Source organism: Bubalus kerabau, chromosome 9 (genome assembly GCF_029407905.1).
Source record: "Bubalus kerabau isolate K-KA32 ecotype Philippines breed swamp buffalo chromosome 9, PCC_UOA_SB_1v2, whole genome shotgun sequence".
NCBI lineage: Eukaryota > Metazoa > Chordata > Mammalia > Artiodactyla > Bovidae > Bubalus > Bubalus kerabau.
The window spans coordinates 68,893,285-68,920,702 of record NC_073632.1 but is presented as its reverse complement, the minus strand read 5'-3'; the positions used below and the strand labels follow the sequence as shown (position 1 = coordinate 68,920,702).

Below are 27,418 nucleotides of genomic sequence, written 5' to 3'. Positions count from 1 at the left end.
GATCTTGAGACATGAAAACCACTTGAGGATTCAGTAGTTTAAAAAAAAGCCTAAAGGACATTATTGGAGGTTATACAGAAGCATGGACTTATTTGGGAGATGTTCTGGAGGTAGAATTCAAGAATTGAGAAACTGAATGAAGCATAAGAAAAAGATTTAATTTAAAATTGAGCCATTAGGAAGATAAAGCCAGCAATTAAGGAACTCTGGAAGGGGCTGGAATTGTAAAGGAAGGTAATTTTGATTTGCATGTTGAACTTTGAGATGTGTAGGATATCCAGGTGGAAATATACAGCAAGTAAGGTCAGGTCAGGCCAAGAGGCACAGCCGTGGTAACTGCACAAAAACCCTAAATACAACATGAATATGAAACAAGTATTGTCTTCCTGTATTTTCTTTTCCCCTCCTTAGGTTAGCACCTTTACCAGTACTCCTGACCTCATCCTTTCTGCCTCCTATAGACTCTAGACTTCATCTATGATAGTAAATGGTTTAAAGTATTTCCTCTGAAACAGTATTAAATGATGGTTAGTTACTACTGACCTGTATAAGTCTGTTAGTAATGGTTCTAATACTAAATTCTCGATTAAAAACAGACAGCAGGGAGCCGGTTGCTGGAAAGGAGGAACCAAGTTTCTTTCCCTTTTCTGAATTTCAAACTGGGTAAAACTGATCTTTTATAATACTATAATTTTTTGTAAATCTTACCCGTTCTAATGACCGTCCAATTTTATTGCTGAATACGTTTTTCTTTATTGGAGGGTGGACACCCCGGACTCCCACGCCCTCTATGCAGCTGATACTTGCTTCAGGTTGAGGGAGTCAAGCAGATGTACTTACACGTGGGTATGAAAGGCTGACAGTCTCATCATCTTCCTCTATATATTTAACATTTTGAAGGACACTGCTGAATGAAAACATTACAAAATCACAAGCCTGCTCTTCTAGCCCTGAGGTAACTCCTCCAAGTTGTTTTTTTTGTACTTTATTCCTCTCCTGAATCCATAAATCTTTCAAAAGTTTCCAAATGGGTAAACAGTATGTCTGTTACGAAATGAATTGTAAGCACACACCATGTGTAATTCAGGAGCTCACTTGTTTTTGTATCTGAAAAGCAATTTGAGAGTACATTTTATAGACTGCTTTTTATAAACATTCATAAAAAATTAATCTTTGAAAGAAACTTTCTTGAAAATTTTAGGATTCTCTGAAGGTATGGGATGGATGAAATTTTAAGAGTTAGGGATAATTTATTTTATGCTTGGATTAAACTTTTTCTTTAAATCTCTTGGATTAGATTGTTTTACTCTGAGTTTTCAGATTACTTTTCATATCCTTTGCAATTTTCTTGGGAGTTCTAAATTGAATATGCTAAGAAGTATGAGTAATATTCCCAACACCCAAGAATTGTATTTGCCAAAACTAAGCTTGTGAATTACAATTTAAGATTTATAGGTGTTACATTTACTGAGGGTTCATTATCAAGGTCTTAAAATTCATTTTCTCTAGTAGATGTTGTTTAGTCATTGTGTTGGGACTCTGCGACCCCATGGACTGTAGCCCACCAGGTTTCTCTATCTATGGGATTTCTCAGGCAAGAATACTAGAGTGGATTGCCATTTCCTTCCCCAGGGATCTTCCCAACCCAGGAATTGAATCCACATCTCCTGCTTGGCAAGCAGACTCTTTACCACTGAGCCACCAGATAAGTGAAAGTGAAAGCAGGTCAGTCCGTGGAATTCTCTAGGCCCGAGTACTGGAGTGGGTAGACTTTCCCTTCTCCAGGGGATGTTCCCAACCCAGGGATCAAACCCAGGTCTCCCGCATTGCAGGCAGATTCTTTATCAGCTGAGCCACAAGGGAAGCCCCATATCTACATGTGCTTTGTACTGAGTTGTGTCTAAGTCTTCGTGACCCTTTGAACTGTAGCCTGCCAGGCTCCTCTGCCCACAGGATCCTTCAAGCTACTCCTAAATTATTACAGATAGTTCCTTTGTTCTAAGATTAGAAATTAACCTGATTAGTTGTCAAAGCCGAATTACAAACCAGTCTAGAATCTTGAGATGGCAGGATCAACACATTCTGGTGACTTTTTGATTATTTCTGACATGGAAATGTTTGATTTAATTGAACTCAAATTGCCTTCTAACAGTAAGGTCTTTAAACAGGAAGATCTTTATTTCACTCTGCTTGGCCACATGGAACCAGAGGCCTTTGGCTCTTCCTATCAAAATCTTGGAAAGATATACAATTTGGGAGATCTTGCTATAAAATAATGGCTGTTAACCGTCCCTTTCAAAGTTGAAATTACCCTTAAAGTGACCAGACATTAAGGGCTCTCACATTAATAGAACAAAAGGATTATCAAAGGTTAGAGTTCCCTTTTCAGTGTTCCCAGGGTCCTAATCACTGTGCACTCATCCAGTCTCTTTAAATGTTTCTTCAGTTCAGTTCAGTCGCTCAGTCGTGTCCAACTCTTTGCGACCCCAGGAATCGCAGCACGCCAGGCCTCCCTGTCCATCACCAACTCCCTGAGTTCACTCAGACTCACGTCCATCAAGTCAGTGATGCCATCCAGCCATCTCATCCTCTGTCATCCCCTTCTCCTCCTGCCCCCAAATCCCTCCCAGCATCAGTCTTTTCCAATGAGTCAACTCTTCGCATGAGGTGGCCCAAGTACTGGAGTTTCAGCTTTATCATCATTCCTTCCAAAGAAATCCCAGGGCTGATCTTTAGAATGGACTGGTTGGATCTCCTTGCAGTCCAAGGGACTCTCAAGAGTCTTCTCCAACACCACAGTTCAAAAGCATCAATCCTTCGGCGCTCAGCCTTCTTCACAGTCTAACTCTCACATCCATACATGACCACTGGAAAAACCATAGCCTTGACTAGACGAACCTTTGTTGGCAAAGTAATGTCTCTGCTTTTGAATATGCTATCTAGGTTGGTCATAATTTTCCTTCCAAGGAGTAAGCGTCTTTTAATTTCATGGCTGCAGTCACCATCTGCAGTGATTTTGGAGCCCCAAAAAATAGTCTAACACTGTTTCCCCATCTATTTCCCATGAAGTGATGGGACCGGATGCCATTATCTTTGTTTTCTGAATGTTGAGCTTTAAGCCAACTTTTTCACTCTCCACTTTCACTTTCATCAAGAGGCTTTTTACTTAGGTTACTGTAAATCATGTGATCTTTGAAACCACACCCTGAATTTTAAAACTAAGAAAACAGGATTATGTTTATAACAGATAATCAAGATTTTTTGATCACTCTTTTGCTAACTGGAAAAGCCTACTTATGAACATTCCAATTTTCAAAAATTTACTAAATGTTAAAAATCAAAATAACTGAGGAAAAGATGTGATAAATCAAGCATAATTTACTGTTCAATTGTAGACTCTATGTAATTAATGAGTATATGGGTATTCATTGTAAGATTACCTTACTAAAGATTTCTACAACAAAATGCTAACAGAATTAGGGAAAATGAAGGCTGCTTATACACGTTAGAAATTATAATGAATATCCTAGTAGCTTCCCTGGTGGCTCAGTCAGGGAAGAATCTGCCTGCAACGCAGGAGACCTGGGTTTGGTATCTGATTGGAGAATATCCCCTGGAGAACAAAATGGCAACGCACTCCAGTATTCTTGCCTGGGAAATCCCATGGACAGAGGAGCCTGGCAGGCAGTTCATGGGTCCATTTAGCGATTAAACCACATTACTCCTGTATTATACACAAATTGAGTATTTGCCAACAATTCCAAAAATTCATTTACATTAAATATAAAGCACAAAAAAGTCAATCTTTTGAGGCTGTAAACTGAATGTTTTTTCTTTGCACTTTCAACTAGGCTGCTTATTTGGTCCTAACTTCTAAAATAACAGAACTCTAGTCAGTGACTGAAATACCAAAGTCATTGTAAATTAAGAACTGAAAAATTAGAGAAATGATAATGTATTTAAGCACTGGCTTATTTGGGAAATGTGACAATTGTTATTTAATGTTAATGTTGAAATAAATGTTAAAGCTTGAAACTAAATTTAGAGGAGTAGGAGGTAGGTGGAGACTATTGAGATTCTGAAGGACATTTATCATAACTGCCCACAGTTTGAGGAAAGTTAAAGAATGATCCACAAGCAGTGTAAGGAAATACCTGTTTGTATGAGATGCCCAAAGGAGAAGAAAGGGGATGGCTAGAGGACTGGTTGAAGACGGTAATGGCAACCCAGTCCAGTACTCTTGCCTGGAAAATCCCATGGATGGAGGAGCCTGGTGGGCTGCAGTCCATGGGGTCGCTAAGAGTCCGACACGACTGAATGACTTCACTTTCACTCTTCACTTTCATGCATTGGAGAAGGAAATGGCAACCCACTCCAGTATTCTTGCCTGGAGAATCCCAGGGACGGGGGAGCCTGGTGGGCTGCTGTCTATGGGGTCGCACAGAGTTGGACACGACTGAAACGACTTAGCAGCAGCAGCAGCAAAGGGCTGATTAGCACTGAGGTGACCAGGAAGTAGATGGACAAGGCAGCATGCAACTCTCTGGCTCCCACTCTTTAAAACCTTTGATGCTGAATTAACATCTGTGCAGCTAACGAAAAGTTAAAAGCGTTTACATTTATTCTTCTAGTTCCACTTTCCATGATAGATATTCATGTAAAACCACATTTTAGCCAAAAGTAGGTAACAGGTGATGGACAAAAGTGTGGTCACCGAAACCTCTTTGAGTATTAGTTACACTTGACTACTGACAACCAGCTAAGAGCACCTTATACAGTGCTTTTCATGTATGAGATACCGTAGAATAAAATTTTATTATCCATGTTTTTAAGTGGCATTAAAAAAAAACCCCACATAGATTATATGACAAGACTAGGGAATAAATTATAAAGTATAAAACAATAAATGGTTAGACTTAATATGCACATTAAAAATTATAATGAATATCTTAACAAAACTAGAGCCTGAGTATTTCTAATTCAGCTACATTGAACATTTTAAGGTTTACCCACAATGATGAATGTAAATGCTTTTCCTTAAAGTTCTTATGAAATTATGTTTCAGTGTTAAAATAAATTTAAGTAACACTCCTTCTCATTTTTAAAATGTAAAAATGCCCTGAAACATTCAATCAATTATACAGCTTACATCAGAGTACTTTTTCCTCAAGGTGCAAAGTATTACAACAAAGTGGATACTGCCTCACACATTTAATAGGAATGGTTTTCAGTTTTGCCTCACAAAAAAAGCATTAATTTTTTTTCTTACTACTGAAACAGGGTATCACTTGAGCCTGGAAGACTATTTTATACTGTGATTTCTGTTGAAATAAGTCAATTTAACAGCATTTTAAGACTACTTATCAGGAGTAAGCTAAGAAAACTACAATGTAGTTATTTCTTTAGGAAACAGCTGCTCATAGCAAAGAATCCTGGGTTTCCTCAATCTACATCTACATCCATTTCTAAAAAGCATATAGTTCTTAGGTATTCAGTTCATATAATATACTCCTGAATTCGGGAAGCTGTAACTTTGCTTCTTGTTTCAGTTATACTTTTCCTGAGAAACTACTCATCCTACACAAGCTGCAATACGTATGATCAAACAGTAATAAACGTGTGGTCAAGATATTCTCTCATTTGGAGACTGACCCTTTAAATTTTCTATCCACATTCTGAAAGAACCTGAAACCTGACACACCAGTAAGATATTCTTGATTTTAATTTATAACCTATTTAAATACTAGTTTATAAACTAAGTAGGCTTTAAGAGGTAGGTTTAATATGGTGTTTAAAATTGCATAATATATTTAAAAATGGTAACCATCAATCCCCTTGAGCATCTACTTCCACGAGTTGATACTTTTTCATATATTCAAAATTGTTGTATATTCCTAAAACAAAAGCTTCAAGAAGAGTAATCATATAACCCTTTCCCCCAATATAACATTATACCATGTTTTGTGGGGGGACTATTACTGGGGTATAGTAGCCTGGGTCTATTTTTAAATTCCCAATTTCTTCACAACTCCTTTATAGTCCATTCACCTTCTTTGTGGACTGTCCCAGCTCTACTGTGTTCCTGGGATGGAATCGGTGCATCAGGAACATTCTCTAAGTGTGGGGTGGGGCCGGGAGGGATTCAGGGAAGCCCAGTCAAGAATGAAGTGCTTACTCCCCTGAGGCTGTTTATGTGAGGCAATGGGGCCTGGTCTGGGATGCACAAGCTTGGTTAATTTGCTTGATTTAAGAGCATCTTGTACAAAATATAAATTTTGCAGAGGGCCTAAAGTGACCTGGAAGACCAAAGCTGGAGCTAATGCTATAATCCTAAATATCCTATTTTCATCAAGGGAGTGATTCAGATGCTAAGTTCATAATCTTCACTTAATGCTTAAATGTTTTCTAATTGAATATATGAGTTTTGAGACTAGTATCTGGATGTATCACTGAACCACTGGTTTTTAAACTACTAGGAGTGACAGACTTGTTTTAAAATCTACAGGTGCTAGATCTGAAGCTTTGGTTTCATGATGCTGGATTAAGATCCTCTGCATAAGTAGCAATGCTATACAAGTACTCCAGATACTCTGCCACCCTGTTTGGAAAACAAATTTAATTTTTAACTCCAAGTAAGAAATTACAATTTTAATGTAGTTTAGAATCATGCTGCTACTGCTAAGTCGCTTCAGTCATGTCCGACTCTGTGCAACCCCATAGACAGCAGCCCACCAGGCTCCACTGTCCCTGGGATTCTCCAGGCAAGAACACTGGAGTGGGTTGCCATTTCCTTCTCCAATGCATGAAAGTGAAAAGTGAAGTCGCTCAGTCATGTCCGACTCTTAGCGACCCCATGGACTGCAGCCTACCAGGCTCCTCAGTCCATGGGATTTTCCAGGCAAGAGTACTGGAGTGGGGTGCCATTGCCTTCTCCGTAGAATTATGGGCTTCCCTGAAAAGCTCAGTTGGTAAAGAATGCACCTGCAGTGCAGGAGACCCTGGTTCGATTCCTGGGTTGGGAAGATTTGCTGGAGAAGGGATAGGCTACCCACTCCAGTATTCTTGGGTTTCCCTTGTGGCTCAGCTGGTAAAGAATCCACCTGCAATGCGGGAGACCTGGATTTGATCCCTAGGTTGGGAAGATCCTCTGGAGAAGGGAAAGGCCACCCACTCCAGCATTCTGGCCTGGAGAATTCTAGGGTTGCCAACAGTTGGACATGACTAAGCAACTTTCACTTTTCTTTAGAAGAATTGTAAAAGTATTTCTAAATGTTTCTTCTTTTAAACTCTGATTTTGCCTCATGCAATAGAACTGGAATAAAGCGAGACACTCATATTTATTTATAATAGAAGAGCATGTCTTAGAATAGTAGTACCTCAAGTTAATATATATTTATCTCAGATAACACACAAAGTCCTGAAATTAGTTAATATTTTACATTTAAAGATAACTAGCCCAGTGGCACAAAATTAAATCCTATCCTGATAAAAAATTTTAGCATGTTTCCCCATTATCTGTCTGCAGCTGCAAAATGCCAGCTGCTATACAGCAATTAGGAGAAGGCAATGGCACCCCACTCCAGTACTCTTGCCTAGAAAATCCCATGGATGGAGGAGCTTGGTAAGCTGCAGTCCATGGGTTCGCTAAGAGTTGGACACGACTGAGCTACTTCACTTTCCTGCATTGGAGAAGGAAATGGCAACCCACTCCAGTGTTCTTGCCTGGAGAATCCCAGGGACGGCAGAGCCTGGTGGGCTGCCGTCTATGGGGTCACAGAGAGTCAGACACGACTGAAGCAACTTAGCAGCAGCAGTAGCAGCATACAGTAATTATGTGTATTATTTACAAGAGAAAGAAAACAAGCAATCAAAGTGGCCATCTTTACCTTCTCTGACATATCTGATCCTCTATGAATCCTGAAAAAATGGAGGTAGGAAGTGCCCCTATATTTAAACTGGGGAAGTACCTGAATAAATATACTATCTTTAAAGGAAATGATCACAGATAGGTGATACATTTGCTTTATTTAACAATCTTACCCTAAGTATCCTCTCTTAAAAGGCCCAAGAAACAATTCTATAGCAGAAGTGAATCCTAGAACAGATGTACCCAGAATACAATTTTCCAGGGTATCAGCACAATTGTTAATCAACTTCTACTCACAGAACCCAGTTTCACTGAAGCCTATAATCGTTTTTTTTTTCCCCCCTAATTCTATTATCTCCTTTTCCTCTAAATATTATCTTAGTTTAGCATATATCTGTCAAAGACTTTCGTCTTCCAAAAAGACAAGCATGCTGATCAGGGAGGGCAGTATGGAGCCCAGCCACCATCCAGCTACAAAGTCTGTTGTGTGACTTGTTTGTGCATGTCATTTAACCTCTCTTCATCTCACTTACCTTATCTGCAGTGGTACTGCCCACATAAAGTTTTTGTGATGAGTGAGTAATGTTAAACTTTACAGAGCATTGCCAAGCACATATTAAATAATCATCAAGCTTAAACTATTATCATTCCAGTTTTTCCATCAAACCAAACAGCATCCTCATAAGCAGTCTAGCAATTACAGTGGACAAACCAAATCAGAGTAAATCGAAGGATTAAGCATGTTCAGAAACACTGCCTTATTAACTTTTTACTAAAATGTGATTAAATGTAGACACTATAATCAATTCATAGTTAGTATCCACAATAACTACATACATGTGTACATAAACCAAAACATTTATTTAGAAAATACAAAAAATTACTGTTTGTCTTGCTCTTTCTTCAGACTATCCTTTCAATTTTCAATAGTGCCACATAATTTTATAACTAATTTTTATTACATCTGAACACTTCAAAGAGCTGTAGTTTTGAAATAAATTTTGCTATGATTAAATAGAGAAAATCTATTCAGAAAGTACAGAATACACGAATTTACGGTACTTATCCAATTACCACCAGCATATAAATTATTTTGTAAAGTTATTTCTTACACACAGGATGTAAAATGCAAAAAAAAAAAAAAGAATGGAATTTGTATTCAAAACAAACAGAAGCAACACTGGCTCCTATATGCTAAAAATATGACAGATTTTTTTTCTTAAGCATTCTAGATACAAATATTAACTGTATGGGCTGAGAACTTTTAATTTCAATATAATTCAACAAGGTACACAAGTAGAGCTCTATAAATATATCCCCTATAATAACCATATGCAAAATCATTTTATCACAAATACTACCAAACCCTCTGAAAAACATAAACTACAAACACATTTTTAAAGAAATTCTGTTTTAACAACTACAAAAGAATATCAATAAAGCTATTTGGCTTTAAAAAACGAAGGGCAGTGTAATGTAAATCCCGTACTGAGAAGCTGTTTTCTGAGAATGCAGTCTTGAGTTTAATACAAGGTACTAAACATTTTCAAAAATAAACAAGACTTATTCTAATACCATTTAAAGTCTTGAACAAAAGCTCTAAAAAGAAACCACAAAGTAACAGATGAAAAGTAGGTACGTAGAATTAATGGTATAAAATGTGATTTTATACAAAATGTACCAATCTTCATATGTATAAGGCTTGATATGAATATTTTTGGACTATGAGTGTTGCACATCATTTTTATAGCAGTCTCAAACCATTCAAAATTCAGTATTTTTAAAATGTTTTGATATTTCTGACATGAATGAACATGATACAGGATACAACTTAATATCAATTTATCTATACTGTTCCACGCAGGAACCTTTTTTAAGCTTAGGAAAGAATATCTTTTGAATGCTTGATCTCTACATAAACTCTACTTTTAGAAATGTCAGTATTTTGTGATACAGAACTAATACCATCAGGAATTGGCCCAAGTTTAAAGAGAAAACACAAAGGAGACATACAGTGTCAAACAGTCTTAAGTTTGCCTTATGCAATTATATAGTCATCATTACTTTTACATGAAAGTGCTTTAAAGTAAAAAATATTTTTTTAATTACTGTTAATACTTAATATCCAAATCAAAGTTTCTAATTTAGTTCCACTTTATACATTTCCTCTAAAAAGTACTCTTCTGCCACAATGTAAGCAAAAAATGGTCCATAAAATGGGACATCACTCACATCGTATTTGTGGTGTGGGTCCTTAGACCAAATCTTCATTAACCCAAGTGAGAGAGCCTTTATTTCTTATACATGCCCAAAGTAACTAATATCAACTCACATTTTCTGTAAGCCTTCAAGAATTTTTATTCAACATAATGAGAAGTTTAATAACCTATATTAACACTACAGAGCATTCTTCTGTTGCTGTTCACCAACTGTTTTTATGACGGTAACTCCGCGATCTGGAATGTGATCGAAAATGAGAGTGTTTCGCTGTTTGTGCTTTTGTTTCAGAATTGGTATATGCTTTGGGAGATTTACATGGGGATCTGGCTATGGAGTCAGAATGTCTTCCATGTGATCTTGATTTTGTTCCTGAGCTAGTCTGCTTCTGAGGTGAGCTTGACTGTGATTTTCCTATTGACTTGGACCTTTTCTGCAAGGACTTGGACCTTGACCGTTCTCTAGAACCAGAATTCCTTCTTGGAGTTCTTGACTGCCTTGCTGAGGTAGACCGCCTGGGTAGTGATTTGGAGCGAGATTTAGATTGGCTGTAAGAAAATCGCCTGTGTCGAGACCTGCAAACATCCATAACGTCAGAATATATATTTCATACAAAAATAGTTAATAGGTTAGGAAACAACACTTTCAGGAACTTATATACTTTACATAACATTAGTTGTGCTTTTGTTGGAGAAAAAAATTCTAATTTTATTATGCGTGCTTTTGGTTCAAAAATATGTACAAGTTTGTAATATTTGACCAAAAGATTTTGACTTTGCTGGGTATCTTTTATGAGTCAGTTCTGAAAAATATATTTTGCATATTTAGTCTGGGTTACATAATTTCTAAGAGGTAAGAAAATCTGAAAGGGGAAAAAAGATAAAAAGAAAATATCTAAGAATATTAAATAATGTTAATAAAAGCAAAAACCTAGATTGAGGACTTCTGAATCTTGACATGACAGAGCAACTTGTTCTAGAACCATCTTCCAATTAAAAAAAAGCTATATTAAAAGGCTAGATTATATTCTTTGCAGCCAAAGATGGAGAAGCTCTATACAGTCAGCAAAAACAAGACTGGCAGCTGACTGTGGCTCAGATCATGAACTCCTTATTGTGAAATTCAGACTTAAATTGAAGAAAGTAGGGAAAACCACTAGACCATTCAGGTCTGACCTAAATCAAATCCCTTATGATTATACAGTGGAAGTGAGAAATAGATTTAAGGGACTAGATTTGATAGATAGAGTGCTTGATGAACTATGGACGGAGGCTCGTGACATTGTACAGGAGACAGGGATCAAGACCATCCCCATGGAAAAGAAATGCAAACAAGCAAAATGGCTGTCTGGGGAGGCCTTACAAATAGCTGTGAAAAGAAGAGAAGCGAAAAGCAAAGGAGAAAAGGAAAGATATAAGCATCTGAATGCAGAGTTCCAAAGAATAGCAAGGAGAGATAAGAAGGCCTTCCTCAGAGATCAATGTAAAGAAATAGAGGAAAACAACAGATTGGGAAAGACTAGAGATCTCTTCAAGAAAATCAGAGATACCAAGGGAACATTTCATGCAAAGATAGGCTTGGTAAAGGACAGAAACGGTATGGACCTAACAGAAGCAGAGATATTAACAAGAGGTGGCAAGAATACACAGAAGAACTGTACAAAAAAGATCTTCATGACCCAGATAATCACGATGGCGTGATCACTGACCTAGAGCCAGACATCCTGAAATGTGAAGTCAAGTGGGCCTTAGAAAGCATCACTACGAATAAAGCTAGTGGAGGTGATGGAATTCCAGTTGAGCTCTTTCAAATCCTGGAAGATGATGCTGTGAAAGTGCTGCACTCAATATGCCAGCAAATTTGGAAAACTCAGCAGTGGCCACAGGACTGGAAAAGGTCAGTTTTCACTCCAATCCCAAGGAAAGGCAATGCCAAAGAATGCTCAAACTACCACACAATTGCACTCATCTCACATGCTAGTAAAGTAACGTTAGCTCAAAAGTCTCCAAGCCAGGCTTCAGAAGTATGTGAACCATGAACTTCCAGATGCTCAAACTGGTTTTAGAAAAGGCAGAGGAACCAGAGATCAAATTGCCAACATCCACTGGATCATGGAAAAAGCAAGAGAGTTCTAGAAAAACATCTATTACTGCTTTACTGACTATGCGAAAGCCTTTGCTTGTGTGGATCACAATAAATTGTGGAAAATTCTTTAAGAGATGGGAATACCAGACCACCTGACCTGCCTCTTGAGAAACCTGTATGCAGGTCAGGAAGCAACAGTTAGAACTGGACATGGAACAACAAACTGGTTCCAAATAGGAAAAGGAGTACGTTAAGGCTGTATATTGTCACCCTGCTTATTTAACTTATAGGCAGAGTACATCATGAGAAACGCTGGGCTGGAGGAAGCACAAACTGGAATCAAGATTGCCAGGAGAAATATTAATAACCTCAGATATGCAGATGACACCACCCTTATGGCAGAAAGTGAAGAGGAACTAAAAGGCCTCTTAATGAAAGTGAAAGTGGAGAGTGAAAAAATTGGCTTAAAGCTCAACATTCAGAAAACTAAGATCATGGCATCTGGTCCCATCACTTCATGGGAAATAGATGGGAAATAGATGTGAAACAGTGTCAGACTCTATTTTGGGGGGCTCCAAAATCACTGCAGATGGTGATTGCAGCCATGAAATTAAAAGACACTTACTCCTTGGAAGGAAAGTTATGACCAACCTAGAGAGCATATTCAAAATCAGAGACATTACTTAGCCAACAAAGGTCCGTCTAGTCAAGGCTATGATTTTTCCTGTGGTCATGTATGGATGTGAGAGTTGGACTGTGAAGAAAGCTGAGAGCCGAAGAATTGATGCTTTTGAACTGTGGTGTTGGAGAAGACTCTTGAGAGTCCCTTGGACTGCAAGGAGTTCCAACCAGTCTATTCTAGAAGAGATCAGCCCTGGGTGTTCTTTGGAAGGAATGATGATAAAGCTGAAACTCCAGTACTTTGCCACCTCATGCGAAGAGTTGACTCATTGGAAAAGACTCTGATGCTGGGAGGGATTGGGGGCAGGAGGAGAAGGGGATGACAGAGGATGAGATGGCTGAATGGCATCACCGACTCGATGGATGTGAGTTTGAGTGAACTCCGGGAGTTGGTGATGGACAGGGAGGCCTGGCGTGCTGCAATTCATGGGATCGCAGAGTTGGACACGACTGAGAGACTGAACTGAACTGAGACAACACTTATAAAACAACTGTTAAAAGGCACTGGAGAATAACCAACAAAAGCAGAACTTGAAGGGTTACAAGCCATGGCTCTTTTCCTGAGACCGTTTTCCAAAAGCCAGAATGGGAGAATTAAGCCCAACTAGAAAATAGCTACTAGACTAAGCTGAAGAGACAGAGATTAGAATTCAGGGCCATCAAAATGGCTAAGACTTAACAGACAAAAATCCCAGAGATGAGGAAAATGCAGATAAACCACCTCACCCCACCCTAAACTCTGCCTATAAATTTTCCTTAAGTCACTGGCCACCATCTACTTTGCACATGTAAGACTCTAAGAGGTTAGCAAAAAACAGCAGCTGAAAGATTAAAGAACTGAGTGAACAATGCAAAGAAAGAGAGGAAAACAACAAAATGGAAAAGACTAGAGATCTCTTCAAGAAAATCAGAGATACTAAGGGAACATTTCATGCAAAGATGGGTACAATAAAGGACAGAAATGGTATGGACCTAACAGAAGTAGAAGATATTAGGGAGAGGTGGCAAGAATACACAGAAAAACTATACAATAAAAGGTCTTAATGACCCGGATAATCACTATGGTGTGATCACTCACCTAGAGCCAGACATCCTGGAGTGTGAAGTCAAGTGTTCTTAGGAAGCATCACTACAAATAAAGCTAATGGAGGTGATGGAATCCAGCTGAGCTGGTTCAAATCCTAAAAGATGATGCTCTTAAAGTGCTGCACTCAGTAGGCCAGCAAATTTGGAAAACTCAGCAATGGCCACAGGACTGGAAAAGGTCAGTTTTCATCCCAATTCCAAAGAAGTGCAATGCCAAAGAATGTTTAAACTACCAAACAATTGAGCTCATTGCACATGCTAGCAAGGTAATGCTCAAAATCCTTTAAGCCAGGGGTCTACAGTGCAACTTCCAGATGTACAGGCTGAATTTAGAAAAGGCAGAGGAACCAGAGATCGAATTGCCAACATCCACTGGATCATACGAAAAGCAAGGGAATTTCAAAAAACATCTACTTCTGCTTCACTGACTATGCTAACGCCTTTGACTGTGTAGATCACAACAAATTGTGGAAAATTCAAGAGATGGGAATACCAAATCACCTTACCTGCCTCCTGAGAAAACCATATGCAGGTCAAGAAGCAACAGTTAGAACAGGACATGGAAAAATGGACTGGTTCAAAACTGGGAAAAGAGTACATGGAGGCTGTATATTGTCACTCTACTTATTTAATTCATATGCAGAGTACCTCATGCGAAATGCCAGGCTGGCTGAAGCACAAGCTAGAATCAAGATTGCCAGGAGAAGTATCAATAACCTCAGATACGCAGATGACACCACTGTGATGGCAGAAAGTGAACAGGAAAGAGCCTCTTGATGAAGATGAAAGAGGAGAGTAAAAAAGCTGGCTTAAAACTCAACAGTCAAAAAATGAAGATCATGGCATCCAGTCCCATCACTTCATGGCAAATAGTGGGGAAACAATGGAAACAGTGACAGACTTTATCTTCTTGGGCTCCAAAATCACTGCAGATGGTGACCACAGCCATGAAAATTAAAAGATACTTGCTCCTTGGAAGAAAAGCTACGACAAACCTAAACAACATATTAAAAAGCAGAGACATCACTTTGCTAACAAAGGTCTGTATACTCGAAGCTGTATGGTTTTCCAGTAGTCATGTAAAGATGTGAGAACTGGACCATAAAGAAGGCTGAGCCCCAAATAATTGATGCTTTCCAACTGTGGTGCTGGAAAAGACTCCTGAAAGTCCCTTCAACAGCAAGGAGATCCAACCAGTCCATCCTAAAGGAAAACATTCCTGAATATTCACTGGAAGGACTGATGCTGAAGCTCTGATACTCTGGCCACCTGATGCAAAGAGCTGACTCACTGGAAAAGACCCTGATGCTGGCAAGGAGTGTGGGCAGGAAAAGGGTGTGATGGAGGATGAAATGCTTGGATGGCATCAACTCAACGGACATGAGTTTGAGCAAACTCCAGGAGACAGTGAAGGACAGGGAACCCTCTGTGTGCTGCAGTCCATGGGGTCTTGGAAGAGTCTGACAGGACTGAGTGGCTGAACAACAAACAATGTAACTGCAAACAAAAACCACTGAGGTCAGAGAGGTTAAGCAACAGTCTTATCCTCTAGAACTATAACTAGAACAAAGTAGAACTGTACTGTCTTATAAGAAAATGTGGTTCTTTCTATTCCTGATACTCCACCGTGACTGGGAACTGAGTCTTTTTTTGTTTATTTTTCTCCAGACAAGTAGTACACTTTACTGCCACTAGAAGGCAGAAAATGCTGTGAATATTCACTTCTCTAGATCAATCAGGAGAAAAGTTGGTTGATTAAGGCTCTAATGCATTTGGAAACAGCTTATATTTTTAATGAATCAGATGGACAATTTTCTCCTTTTCTTTTACTCTTTTTCACCAAGACCACTGGTTATCATTTAGTAAGTTAGGAAAGTACTGCTTTAGGTACAATATTATATCTAGTTTGATTTTTTGTATATAAACCATTAACTTATAGTAATGTGAAATGCCGAATATCATTCATACTACTCAAGTCCTTTGTGAAGTCAGAAGCAATACCCGTGGTATTGGTGTGACTTTGCTACACACATGGCATATAAAATTTCTTAATTTGTTCTCACCACATTTTAGGTTCTATAAATGTAACTTGTATTTGAGTATATTGATGTCAAAATCTCAAATAATCAGTAGTAAAATGGCTTTCCTTTAGCCATGGAACAAAATGGATTATTCTCCACAGATTCACGGGAGGTTTATATTCTTACACTATCAGACCAAGTATGATAAAAAGAATCAAATTCCAGACCAAAACATAACTGTTCCTAAATATTTCTTCACCCACCTTGGTGATGGCTCAATCCTGACCTGGGTTCTCCTGGCTTATAAAAGGAACTCAAGGCTTCCTCTTACTTGCATGCCTCCCTAAGAATGTGCCAAAATTAAAACATTTGGTTTAAACCCAAGGAGAGGGACTGATCTGACATGTTAAGATTCTAGGGCTCTGAATCGGCCACATTTTCTAGTAATCAGGATTCTCAGATATTTCTCTCTTCCTGTCTTTTCTTTCCACTTGGTTGGAGGGACTGGAGCCAGGCCACTTTATAAGTCTTGTTTTTAGAACTAGGTACTTGGGGTAAAGACTGTCTAGCTCAGGTACACACACCCTATGTTGGTGTGTCTTCCTTGTATAGGCTCCTGGGAGTTGAGGAACGGAGGGAGTGGAGTGAAAGTGAGCTGCTCTACAGATCAGCTCTGATTTGAGGTTATGTTGTCATTGGACAGCTTAGACATATGGCCCAGGAGAGCCAACTCTTTCTTTTCTTATCACTAACTGCGCCTTGTGGCATGTGGGAGCTTAGTTCCCTAACCAGGGATCAAACCCAAGATAAGTCCCCTGCAGTGGAAGCCCGAAGACTTAACCACTGGATTGTGAAGGAAGTCCCAGGAGAGTCAACTCTTTTTACTCAGAGAAAGAGTGTAAATGCTGATCAATCTCTAAGAACAGAATTCACCTTAAAAATCCATATGGCTATAAAAAAATTACAGCATTAAAACTCAAGAGAAAAACAGTAAGTGGTAGAATTGGGTATGCTAATACAATTTCAGTTATGACTAAAACAGCATCAAGTAATTTCCACTGCAATTTCCTATTATTCTAACAGAAACTAACTTCTAGCAGGAAAAATAGATAACTTGTAAATATCTTTTTCTTAAAAATCTACTACTTTTATATTTTCTTCCTACAATACTACCATACTTAGAATTTATTCTTGAAATAATTTGCTTTTTATAAATACATTGATTCACATTTTGGTCAACTTTCTTTCACAAATGATTACATTTTATTTCACATGAGTTTTTAATTATCAGGCCTCAGATTCTTAATTTGGGGATTCATTTAAAAATTTTTTATTTAAAATCCTCATTTTACTGTCAAGTATACAACTTTAAATTTTTGCTTTTTTCCTCAGTATATACTATCTTTCTATTAGAAAGGTTGAACTTAAGTCTGTCATAAAATGAACACACTGGGAGGTATCTAACAAACCCAAGTTAAAATAACAATACATTATAAATTGAGAGGAGTATATCCTTCTAAAAAAGTTGATTCTTTATTTACATTAAATAAAATGATTCTGGTGTCCTGTTTTTGAAAACTTTTTAAAATGTTTTCTGGAAACAGCAGAAAATTAAGTTTTCAATCCCCTTTTATTTTGTACTCACTCTTTAAGGCTATCCGACCGCCGCCTATTTCTTCCCCATGAGGAACTTCTACTTCGGGTTCTCCTTTGGCTAGGGCTTCTTGATCTCCTATGATCACTTGGAGAACAAGGGTGACGTTCTTTTGATTTCATCTGGCCTGGTGCTAGAATATGAAGTTCAAGATTTATAATTCATTACCTGAAAACCTCAATAAACAAGCCACTCAAATAGTATTATATTCTGAAATAATTTTAAATTAAAAAATTTGTCATTGCTGAAACTCATCCTGCTAAAAAAGCAAGATCTGCTATTAAGTCACACTTACTTTTGCGATCACCTTGTGCAAACTGTATTTCAATCTGACGGCCACATACCCACTTTCTATTGAGGTTATAAAGCGCGTCTTCAGCATCACGAACATCTTCAAATATGACTAGCTGTTAAGGACACTTTGAACATCAGATATCAAAAATATTATTTTTTTAAAATAATTTACAGGTGGCATGAAATTATTAGGAAAAACAAGCTCAAGTTTTTAAGGTCATATCTCTAACATAACTGAAAAATCAGAAAAAATATCACTATCAAAACAAATGCCCCATTATGATTCTGAAGAGTGAGTCTGAAAATAAAAAGAACAGAAACAAATCTATAACTGTATTTTTAATGTATACATTAAAAGTTGTATAATGCATGTAATTTGAAACATGAGAATAAGTCCAACACTGGCTAGTATTATCAAATAAAACATTTAGGCAGGACTCACTCCCTTCTCTTAGGTTAAAGATTTACCAGGTTTTTCAGTATTTCAGGTAAAAATCAGTACACAGAAGCCTTCATTCTGAAATTAAAATTACTTTCATTAAAAGGCTTTTTAAATTAATTTAGGAGAAATTACTTATAAACAAACGTGCACACATATAAGTGAGCTAAAACATATATTCAAAACCGATTTGGTCCTTTAAAAGTGATCATATTTGACTTTGAACCTACTGCTTTAAAAAACCTTTATGTTTTTACTACTTCCGATATAATTATAAAAGAAATATATAAACAATCTGTTAACATCTATAAACAATCTGTTAACATCTGGAATTATATATCCCACTGAACTCCCTTATCTATGTAAATTATATAATAAACCTAACTAAAATGGAAACAAACTATATAAACCAACTAGCTGTATTTCAGGAGGTTGTCACTGGTTTAACTTTTTAAAAACAGAAAAAGCTCAAGTAATGCAATACAAAATGAGACTTAGGCAATTACCTCAGTGTCACTTGATCTTGAACCTTGACCTTTATTCTTTAGGGCTTGCAAGATGGACTTTATAAGAGACGCAGAACCAACAAAATCAGACTTGGCTTTGATCCTGGAACTCTGAGTAAATGTAGGAAAGCCGAAGTCTCAACCTGGTGTTGGCTTTGTCTTTTGCTTGGTAAAGACTTCCCCTCTTCCAGGTCTTTATATCTGTGTCCACCCTCCCTCTTTACTCCTTGATGCTTGAACTTTAGGTGCCTTTTGTCTCGCCTGCTCGGTTTATGCTTGGATTCTAGCTAACAGGTTGGTTCAAACTGAGGGGTGCTTGCCAGCTACTGTGGACTGCTTTAGATTTTCTGAGATAAAGAAATAAACACATTTAATTAGGCAATATTATTTCATAAAATATGCTCCTGAGTATGTGTGTGTATACATATATGTATATACACATGTATGTAGTCTATGCACATGCACACAGTAAAATAAAGGATATTGAACATAAGCAAATCCTCTTGGGCGGCGGGTGTAGAAGTCAAGTGGAATGTAAACGTCTACTATAGGGCCATATCGACCAAACTCACGGCGCAAGTCCTCAGGCCTGAAGTATTTTAGAAATAAGGTAAAGAAATATGAATAGCTAGATTCAAATATTTTGCCTACAGAAATTCAGTTGAAACCTTCAGAAGAAAGTATATTTTCCAGACTAGAATTATCTAAAATTGTCTCTCATAGGAATCACCCAGGGTTTAGAAAAGAAAGAAAAAATAAAACGACAAATTCTCAGTTCTAAGTTTTGGAGATTCTGATTCAAGAGGTCTGGAAATTTGTATTTTTATAAGCACTCTAGGTGGCTTTCATGTTTATTCAGGCTGGGGATACTGATTCAGCACATTCACTAAATTTTTTTGCTTTTTTAAAACTGAAGTATAATTGATTTACAATACTGTGTTAGTTTCAAGTGTACAGCATAGTGATTTAGTTTTTATATTTTTTTTCACATTCCTTTTCAAATTCTTTTCTATTACAAAATATTGAGTACAGTTCCCTGTGCTATACAGTAGATCCTTGCTGGTTATTTATTTTATATAAAGCATATGCACTTTTGAAAGTTACTTCTATTACCAGACTTTTCAACTGTCAAAATACAGAGTACTATTAACTATTCATTAAGAACACATTTATTTGTCTCACTATAATTTCATATTTATGTTAAACGTTGTCAGATAGCAATAAGATTCTAAAGAAGTCCTAAAGTTATTTCTCAGCCTTTAAAAGAAAAATTGATGCTTTATTAGTAAACATAAAGCAAAAATAACTACCAGAGCCTCAAATCTGGCAAGTATTTTTGAGTCACTTACATGCTTTCTACTGTCATAGGTATTAAAGAGGGGACACCAAGGAAACACATAGCATAGTATTTCTCTTCAGGATTTACAATTTAACTGAAGAGACAAAACACTTAGCATTAAAAACTGACATTTATAATGCATTTACATACCAGCCACTGTTCACCTTAAGAACACTTAATTCCCATAACATCTTTACAAATGTTGTTTACAGATGAGGGTAGAGACAGATAAAGTCACCTAACATCACCGAGTCAGCAAGAGACAGAGCTGGAAGCAAACTCCCACAATCTGACACTAGTCTGGCTTCCTAATGACTATATCCTACTGCCTCATGGAGCTCTTAGAGATTCAAAACCAGCTATGAGCACAAAACACGGCTTAGAGGAATTAAAGAGTATTTCAAAACATAGAAAAAAACATAGAAAAAAGGGCCCAAAGATGAGTACAAAGCTTCTAACTCCGGCAACTGGAAGAAAGATGGTGTCCAAGATAAAAATTAGGTAGCTGGAAAAGAGAGTTAGATTGAAGATTGAGGAGAGGCAAAAGAAGAAACTTTCACGTTTAGAAATGCCAAATTTGAGGTGATGGTGGAACAGCCATAAAAGTTCTATTCTATGAGCAACTGAAAACTAGTTATACAAATTCAATTTTATTTTTTCTCAAGACTAGAAGTCAGTGATTAAAGCTAGAGATATGAATTTAAGAATTACATAAAGATTCAACTAACACTGACCAAGTAGCCAATATTATGTTGATATCATGACAACTTCATTTTATTTTTATTATTTTAAATATTCACTATACCATGCTTAACTGCCTGCCTTTCCTGAGTGACTGTTAACTTTAGATTTAGAGGACAATGACAATGTCTTTTTCTTTCATTTATTCATTCAACAAATACTTATTGAGTATGTACTATGGGCCAGGCTCTAGGAATATGATGGAGAACAAGAAAGACACAATTCCTGCTCCCATAAAACACAGACTAACAGAGCAAAAATTCTCAACCATTCCTGAATATTGGAATCATCTATAAAGGAGATGTCATAGAAGCAGGCATTCCAGCCTGATCCTTTAATCCCTGACCTAATTTGTGCTTCCCATGGTGAGCCCCAGTTATGTTTCATTTTTTTAAGGGTTTCATAGGCAATTCTGAGGCTCAGGGTTGAGAATCACTTCTAAAGCAGATGTCTTCACTAATATATCTCAGTACCTAGCATAGTTGCTTGGCATATAGGAGGCCTCAAAATATACCTGCTGTATTAATGAGTGAAGGACACATTACTGTTACCATTTACCAGTCAAGGAGACTGAAAGTGAGAGCAGTTACCTTGCCCAAAGCTACACACAGCCAGCGGCAAAGCTAGAATTCAAATGAGTACCTTCAGAGGCAACCAATTCCATCAACCAAATGTGAGTGGCTGACAGAAAAGGATACTAGATATATAAAGGAGGCTAGAGCAATGTGTCATAGAGACTTAGAATCCCAGAAGTCTGAGGGAATGAACCTTCTCAAAAGAACTGGCTCTCATTCAGTCTCCACTCCATCTGTTAGCTGTTTTTTTTTTTTTTCCATTTATTTTCGTATTTCTGGTGTAATCTATCTTGATATTAAACACCCATGTATCCATCAACAAGATTTATTATGCCTTAATACTTACTATACTTGTAATTTTTAGTATTTTATAAGAAGTAAGATATTGTTTCCTTCTCCCTTAGAGATAATCACTGGTGTTCAACATTCCTCTACATAACTTTGTATTTCTACTGCAAATCTACATAAATGGTATCAGATTACCTGTAAAATTTTGAACCTTGCCTTTTCCACCCTTGAGATTTCTCCAAGGTGCTCTAGTTCACTCATTTTAACTCTGTATTGCTATTGTTATGGATAAACCACAATTTTACACATACTTCTATGGGTGAGCATTTAATATGCTTCCTTTTTTTAACTGCAAATTGTACTGTAGCACAGTTTTCTGGGATGTACCACTAGCCATGCAATTGATGGGTTGAAGAGTATACATATCTTCAGCTTTACTACATGTTCTTCAAAACGGCCAAATCAACTTATACTCCTCAAGACATGCATTAGAATTTCTAATAATCCAACTCCTCACTCCCTGCCTTCTGAAGGATATTAAGTGAATGGGTACCTCATTATTTGAATTTTAATTTCTGTAAACACCAGTTAGGTTCAACATCTTTACATGCTTATGGGTCATTTACTCAAGGGTCAGAATTTCTGGGCTAAAGAGGATATATATATTTAATTTCTATGAAACAGCCAAACAGTTCTGCAAAATGGTTGTTAACATTTTATACTCCTACCAACACCATGTACGATTCAGTTCTGCCCATCTCTGTCAGCACTTTGTATTGTCAGTCTTTTGAATTTTAGCCATTCAAGAGGGTATTAAGTGGAATCTTGCGGCGGTTTCAATTTGCATTGCAATTTGCATTACAATTTTGCATTTCAATTTGTACATTTGTGTTGTACAAATGATGCTGAGCACTTTTTCACCTGCTAATTGGACATTCATATGTATTTCTCTTGAACATGTAGGAGTTTTTTGTCCATTTTTAATAATAACATGTCTTTTCGTTGTTGACTTATAAAAAAAGTTCATGACTATTAGAAAAAGTCCTTTGTGAGATATATGCTTTCTGAATACTTTCTGCCAGTCCCTGGCTCACCTATTTACTTTCTTAATGAACAGAAATTTTAATTTTGGAGAAATCTGATTTTTCAATATTCCCTTTTAAGGTAATGACTTTGTCTTATAAAAAATCTGCGTATCCCTAAATCATACAGATATCTTCCTTTGCTTTCTTCTAAAAGCTTTACCATTTTATCTTTTATATATCAATTAATGATCCAGTTCAAATTATGTGGGACAGAGGTCAAAGTACATTTTTTCCCTACATATATGTCCAGTTGTTACAGCATCATTTGGTGTAAAGATTTTTTTCTAAAGGCTTTAGTTTAGTGCCTTTGTCAAAAATCAATTGACTCTATATGTGTGGATTATTTATGGACCCTCTTTCTGTTTTATTGATCTATTCGTCTATCCTTAGGCCAATAACAAACTATTTTGATTATTGTAACTTTTTAGTAAATCTTTAAGCCAGGGAATATAAGCCTTCCAGCTTCAATGACCTTTTTAAAAATTATTTTGGCTATTCAGATCCTTTGCATATTAATATACTTTAGAATTAATTTGTTCTTATTTTTAAAAAGCATTTGATCAGGAATACCTTGAATCTATAATATAATCAATTGGGATGGAACTGATAACATAAAAGGTCACCTTCCAATCTAAGAGCACACAGTATATTTATTAATTTATGTTGGTCTTTGATTGCTCTTGGCCATGTGTTGTTATCTTCAATGCAAAGGTTTTTACGTGGTTTTGCAAAACTTATTCCTAAGTACGTTTTTTGATACTAAGATAAAAGGAATTTAAAAAGTTTTTGTTGTTTGCTGTTAGTATATACAAATAGAATTTTCACTACATTTACTTCATATTCTAGTAACTTAAGTAAACTCACTATTAGTTACTGTAGCTTTATGTAAACAAACATGTCACCTAAGAACAGGGACAGGTTTTACTTTCACCTTTATAATTTTTATGTCTTTATTTTTCTTGCCTTGTTGCATTGGTTAGGACCTGCAATAAAATGTTGAATAGTGGTTTTAAGAGTTGACATCCTTGTCTTGTTCTGATCTTAAAGGAGAAAGCATTCAGTTTCATCATTAAGTATGTTGTTAGCTAAAGGTTTTTCATAGATGCCCATAACCTGAGGAAGTTCCCTTCTATTACTAGGTTGCTGAGCCTTCCTATCATGAATTCGGCTGGATTTTGTTTAATGCTTTTTTCTACATTACCACTTACACCAATATTAATTTAAGCCTCATACACACTATAACCAAAGAACGCTACTAAGTATGTCCAAGAGAAGTACTTGATCGGTGCTCCCCAACCTAACATGATGTTAAGCATCAAAACAGGAATGTTTTATTTGAGATTTGGGCATAGCTTTGTTTCACTAGAAAACTGTATCTGCCATTAAAAAATTATACAAAAAGATTTAAAATTAATATTCTTCCCAATCCACATCTTATTTCACCAGTGAAGAGAAACATAACACAAATTATAAAATTACAAAATGTATTTTTAAACCTTTCCTTAGTTCTTTTGCTAAATTTCATTTCTAACAAATTTTTTGCTAACCTGCATGTTATAATGGCTTGTGCTTTATTATATATATTAAACAGCTACTTTAAAGAAAATTTTAAATAAAATTTGACTTTGTTATAAAACTAACAATTAGAATTTGAAAACAGGATAAAGAAAACCACTCAAAGAGATTTCTTTCTAAGCTTATTTTCTATATGTGTGGATTATGTGTTTATATAGTTTTTCCCTTCTTCATTTTATATAACTGAAAATATATTGTATATAATTTTATACCCCATTTAACATTTATCCCAATGATTTTCTTTATAAGCATACCAAATGTTAAAAAATTAAAATGTGTCTAGGTATCATATTGCTAAACTATATGCCACCTTGTACAAAAAAAACTATTAAGTTTACATGTGATGATTCTACTTTCATAACACTAGTCAACAGCTGAGCAGTTTTAGTCAAGATCCTTAATCTCTCTAAAATCTCACCTTTTCATCTGTTATATAAGGTTATCGAAAACAATAAAATAATATATGTAAAGTTTTTAGTACAGTGCCTGGTACACAATGAGTACTCAACAAATGTTAGGATTACTATAATTTCACTACTTCAAACCTCCTAGATTTTGATTGCCCTCCCCACCCTCCACTGCCCAGTGGCAATGTTAAAAAGTTGTGGAAAAGATGGAAAAATAAATAAATCTCAATTATCATTCTTGATTATCTAGATCAGAGATCATGCATCACACATACATGTGTGTCTGTGTGTGTTATTTGGCCTGCACAATGTTTATAAACATTTAACAAAAAGTGCTGAAACATGGAAATGCCAATATTTTATAGCTTTTAAAACTACAAAAATGGCAATTTCGTAAATTCAACTTAGATACCGCCAACAGTTCGAAACTGACAGTTTACACACACACAAGACAGGCTTTTGGCTTCTTTTGAAAATTAAAACGATGTGGCCACAAGTCCAAATACCTATACAGCCGTTATCAGCTAAAGCTTGGTAGCAGCCGCTGTCCCCTTGAGATGGCCCATGTTCTTTTCCATTTGCAACAGCCCACACCATTCTATTGGGCTTTAACCTGACACCTTCACTCATTTATTCATATTACCTTGGTTGGCTTCTGTGGTCATTAGAATTGGAAACCTTACATTTTTTTGTTGGCACTGCTGCTAAGTCACTTCAGTCGTGTCCGACTCTATGCGACCCCATAGACGGCAGCCCACCAGGCTCCCCTGTCCCTGGGATTCTCCAGGCAAGAATACTGGAGTGGGTTGCCATTTCCTTCTCCAATGTGTGCAAGTGAAGTCGCTCAGTCGTGTCCAACTCTTAGCGACCCCATGGACTGCAGCCTACCAGGCTCCTCCGCCCATGGGATTTTCCAGGCAAGAGTACTGGAGTGGGGTGCACTGCAATCTTATTCAGTATACAAGTGGTCTGTTTAACCGTAGCAATTTTTTTTAACCTTATCCAAATTATAAATTTTGCTTGCTTTCTATGTAATATGCTGATAAACAAGTTGAGCGAAGACATGTAAACACGGGCATACTTAGGATGTTAAAAGTATGTTAACTCACAGTCTATAGTTGTGACATACATATATATATATTATTAACAGAAATCAAGTTTCTAAAAAAGACTTAAAATTTACTTCTCAAAAGTAAATTATAATGATTACTCCTGATGGCTCTGGAGTCAAAGGCTCCAATATATTTCCAGCCGTGAAGCCCCAGGTAAGTCACTGACACTCTGAATTTCAGCTTTCCCTTATGGACCACAAGATAATCTTGCATAACTATAAAGACTGGGATGGGGAGGAGGGCTGTGGAGTAAATTAAGCAAGCCCAGTGAAACGAAAATGTTTACTAATCCCCTCCATCCCCTCTGGCTCCTATTGAGGGAGAAAGACACAGCTATAAGCAGTCAACGTTAGAAACTATGCAGACAGGATTCTCCAAAGGGGGGCGGGTGGGCTGAATGCAACAGAATCGAACAGGGAAGTCTCTCCAAACCATTATTATGAGTGTTTACATTGCACTCAAAACTTTAAAGAAAAACACATAAATCTCATTCACTGAAGTTATCCTTTGTATACAGTATAAAACTGTGCAACAAATAAAATTTAACCAGCGCCACCTGTAAGTAAACCAGACTACTGACTACAGGGAAAGGGAGTCGTAAGGCCCAAGATACGCACTATTCCGTAACGCGTTCTCACCATCCCCAAGTCCTTCCCATCTAGGTAGTGAGATGCGCGGCTTTATCCCTGCACAGCGACAAAGGGGCGAGACGCTGGCACTCGCCCGAGGAACTCTCAGGGGCGGAGGCGGGGAGTGACCGTGGCTCCCAAACAGGGGCAGCCGGCGCTCCTCCTGTTCTCTCCGCGAGGAATAGGCACCAGCCAGCCGCCCAGGTGCGGGGGGCGGTCAAGGGCGCCGGGGCCCGGAGACGGGGCCGCGCCGGGGCGGAAGGCCGGGCGGGAGGGCGGAGGCGCGAGTCCCGCCCAGGCCCCGAGCAGCCCGAGGACTCCCGCCGGCCTCTGGAGATGCTCCTCCACGGCGAGCCCCGGGCCGGCTGGCGGGGAGGTGCGGGTTAGCCCCGCCGGGCTCTGCGTCGCGGCCGTTACCCGCCCCTCCCCCGCGCCCCAACCTGCGGACCCGCCGCCGCTCACCTGGTGGCGTCCGCGACGTTCCTGACGAACAGGGAGGTGTTGGGGGGCCTCGTGTAGCGAGACATGACCGCGTCCTCCGTTCCCTCGGGGGTTTGCCCGGCCGCCGGGCTCGCTCTGTCTCCCGCAGCCGCCGCCGCCGCCGCCACAGCAGCTCCGCCGGCCCGCGGCGCGACCCCCTCGCCTCGGCCTCGGCCCCGCCAGCGCGCAGCCGCAGAGGCGGGCGCGGGGGGAGCGATGTGCAGCGCGAGTCCGTCCGTGCGGACCACGCGGGGGCGGGGCGGGGGGCGGGGCCGAGCGGCGTGTGGGGAGGGGGCGGCGCGGGGGTCCCGGGATTCGAGGGCCTCTTCGAAGGGGG

At 38.1% G+C, this 27,418-nt stretch overlaps 1 protein-coding gene across 5 annotated transcripts; it reads right to left on the bottom strand.

Moving 5' to 3' along the window:
* Positions 1 to 8,709: 8,709 nt before the first annotated feature.
* Positions 8,710 to 27,276, bottom strand: SRSF12 (serine and arginine rich splicing factor 12). 5 transcript variants are annotated; one of them, XM_055535512.1, is made up of 5 exons: positions 27,064 to 27,276; positions 19,335 to 19,439; positions 17,907 to 18,010; positions 17,603 to 17,744; positions 8,710 to 10,659 (listed from the first exon to the last, which is right to left on the bottom strand). In XM_055535512.1, exons 1-5 carry the CDS (start codon positions 27,126 to 27,128, stop codon positions 10,290 to 10,292), a joined length of 786 nt encoding a protein of 261 aa, XP_055391487.1. In that variant the 5' UTR covers positions 27,129 to 27,276; the 3' UTR covers positions 8,710 to 10,289. The 5 variants fall into 5 exon arrangements, with proteins under 5 accessions (XP_055391487.1, XP_055391488.1, XP_055391490.1 ...); XM_055535513.1 differs by lacking the exon at positions 19,335 to 19,439 and adding an exon at positions 18,851 to 19,197 and having other exon boundaries at positions 17,907 to 18,030; positions 27,064 to 27,220; XM_055535515.1 differs by lacking the exon at positions 19,335 to 19,439 and adding an exon at positions 18,851 to 19,197 and having other exon boundaries at positions 17,907 to 18,018; positions 27,064 to 27,220.
* Between the last annotated feature and the right edge of the window lie 142 nt (positions 27,277 to 27,418).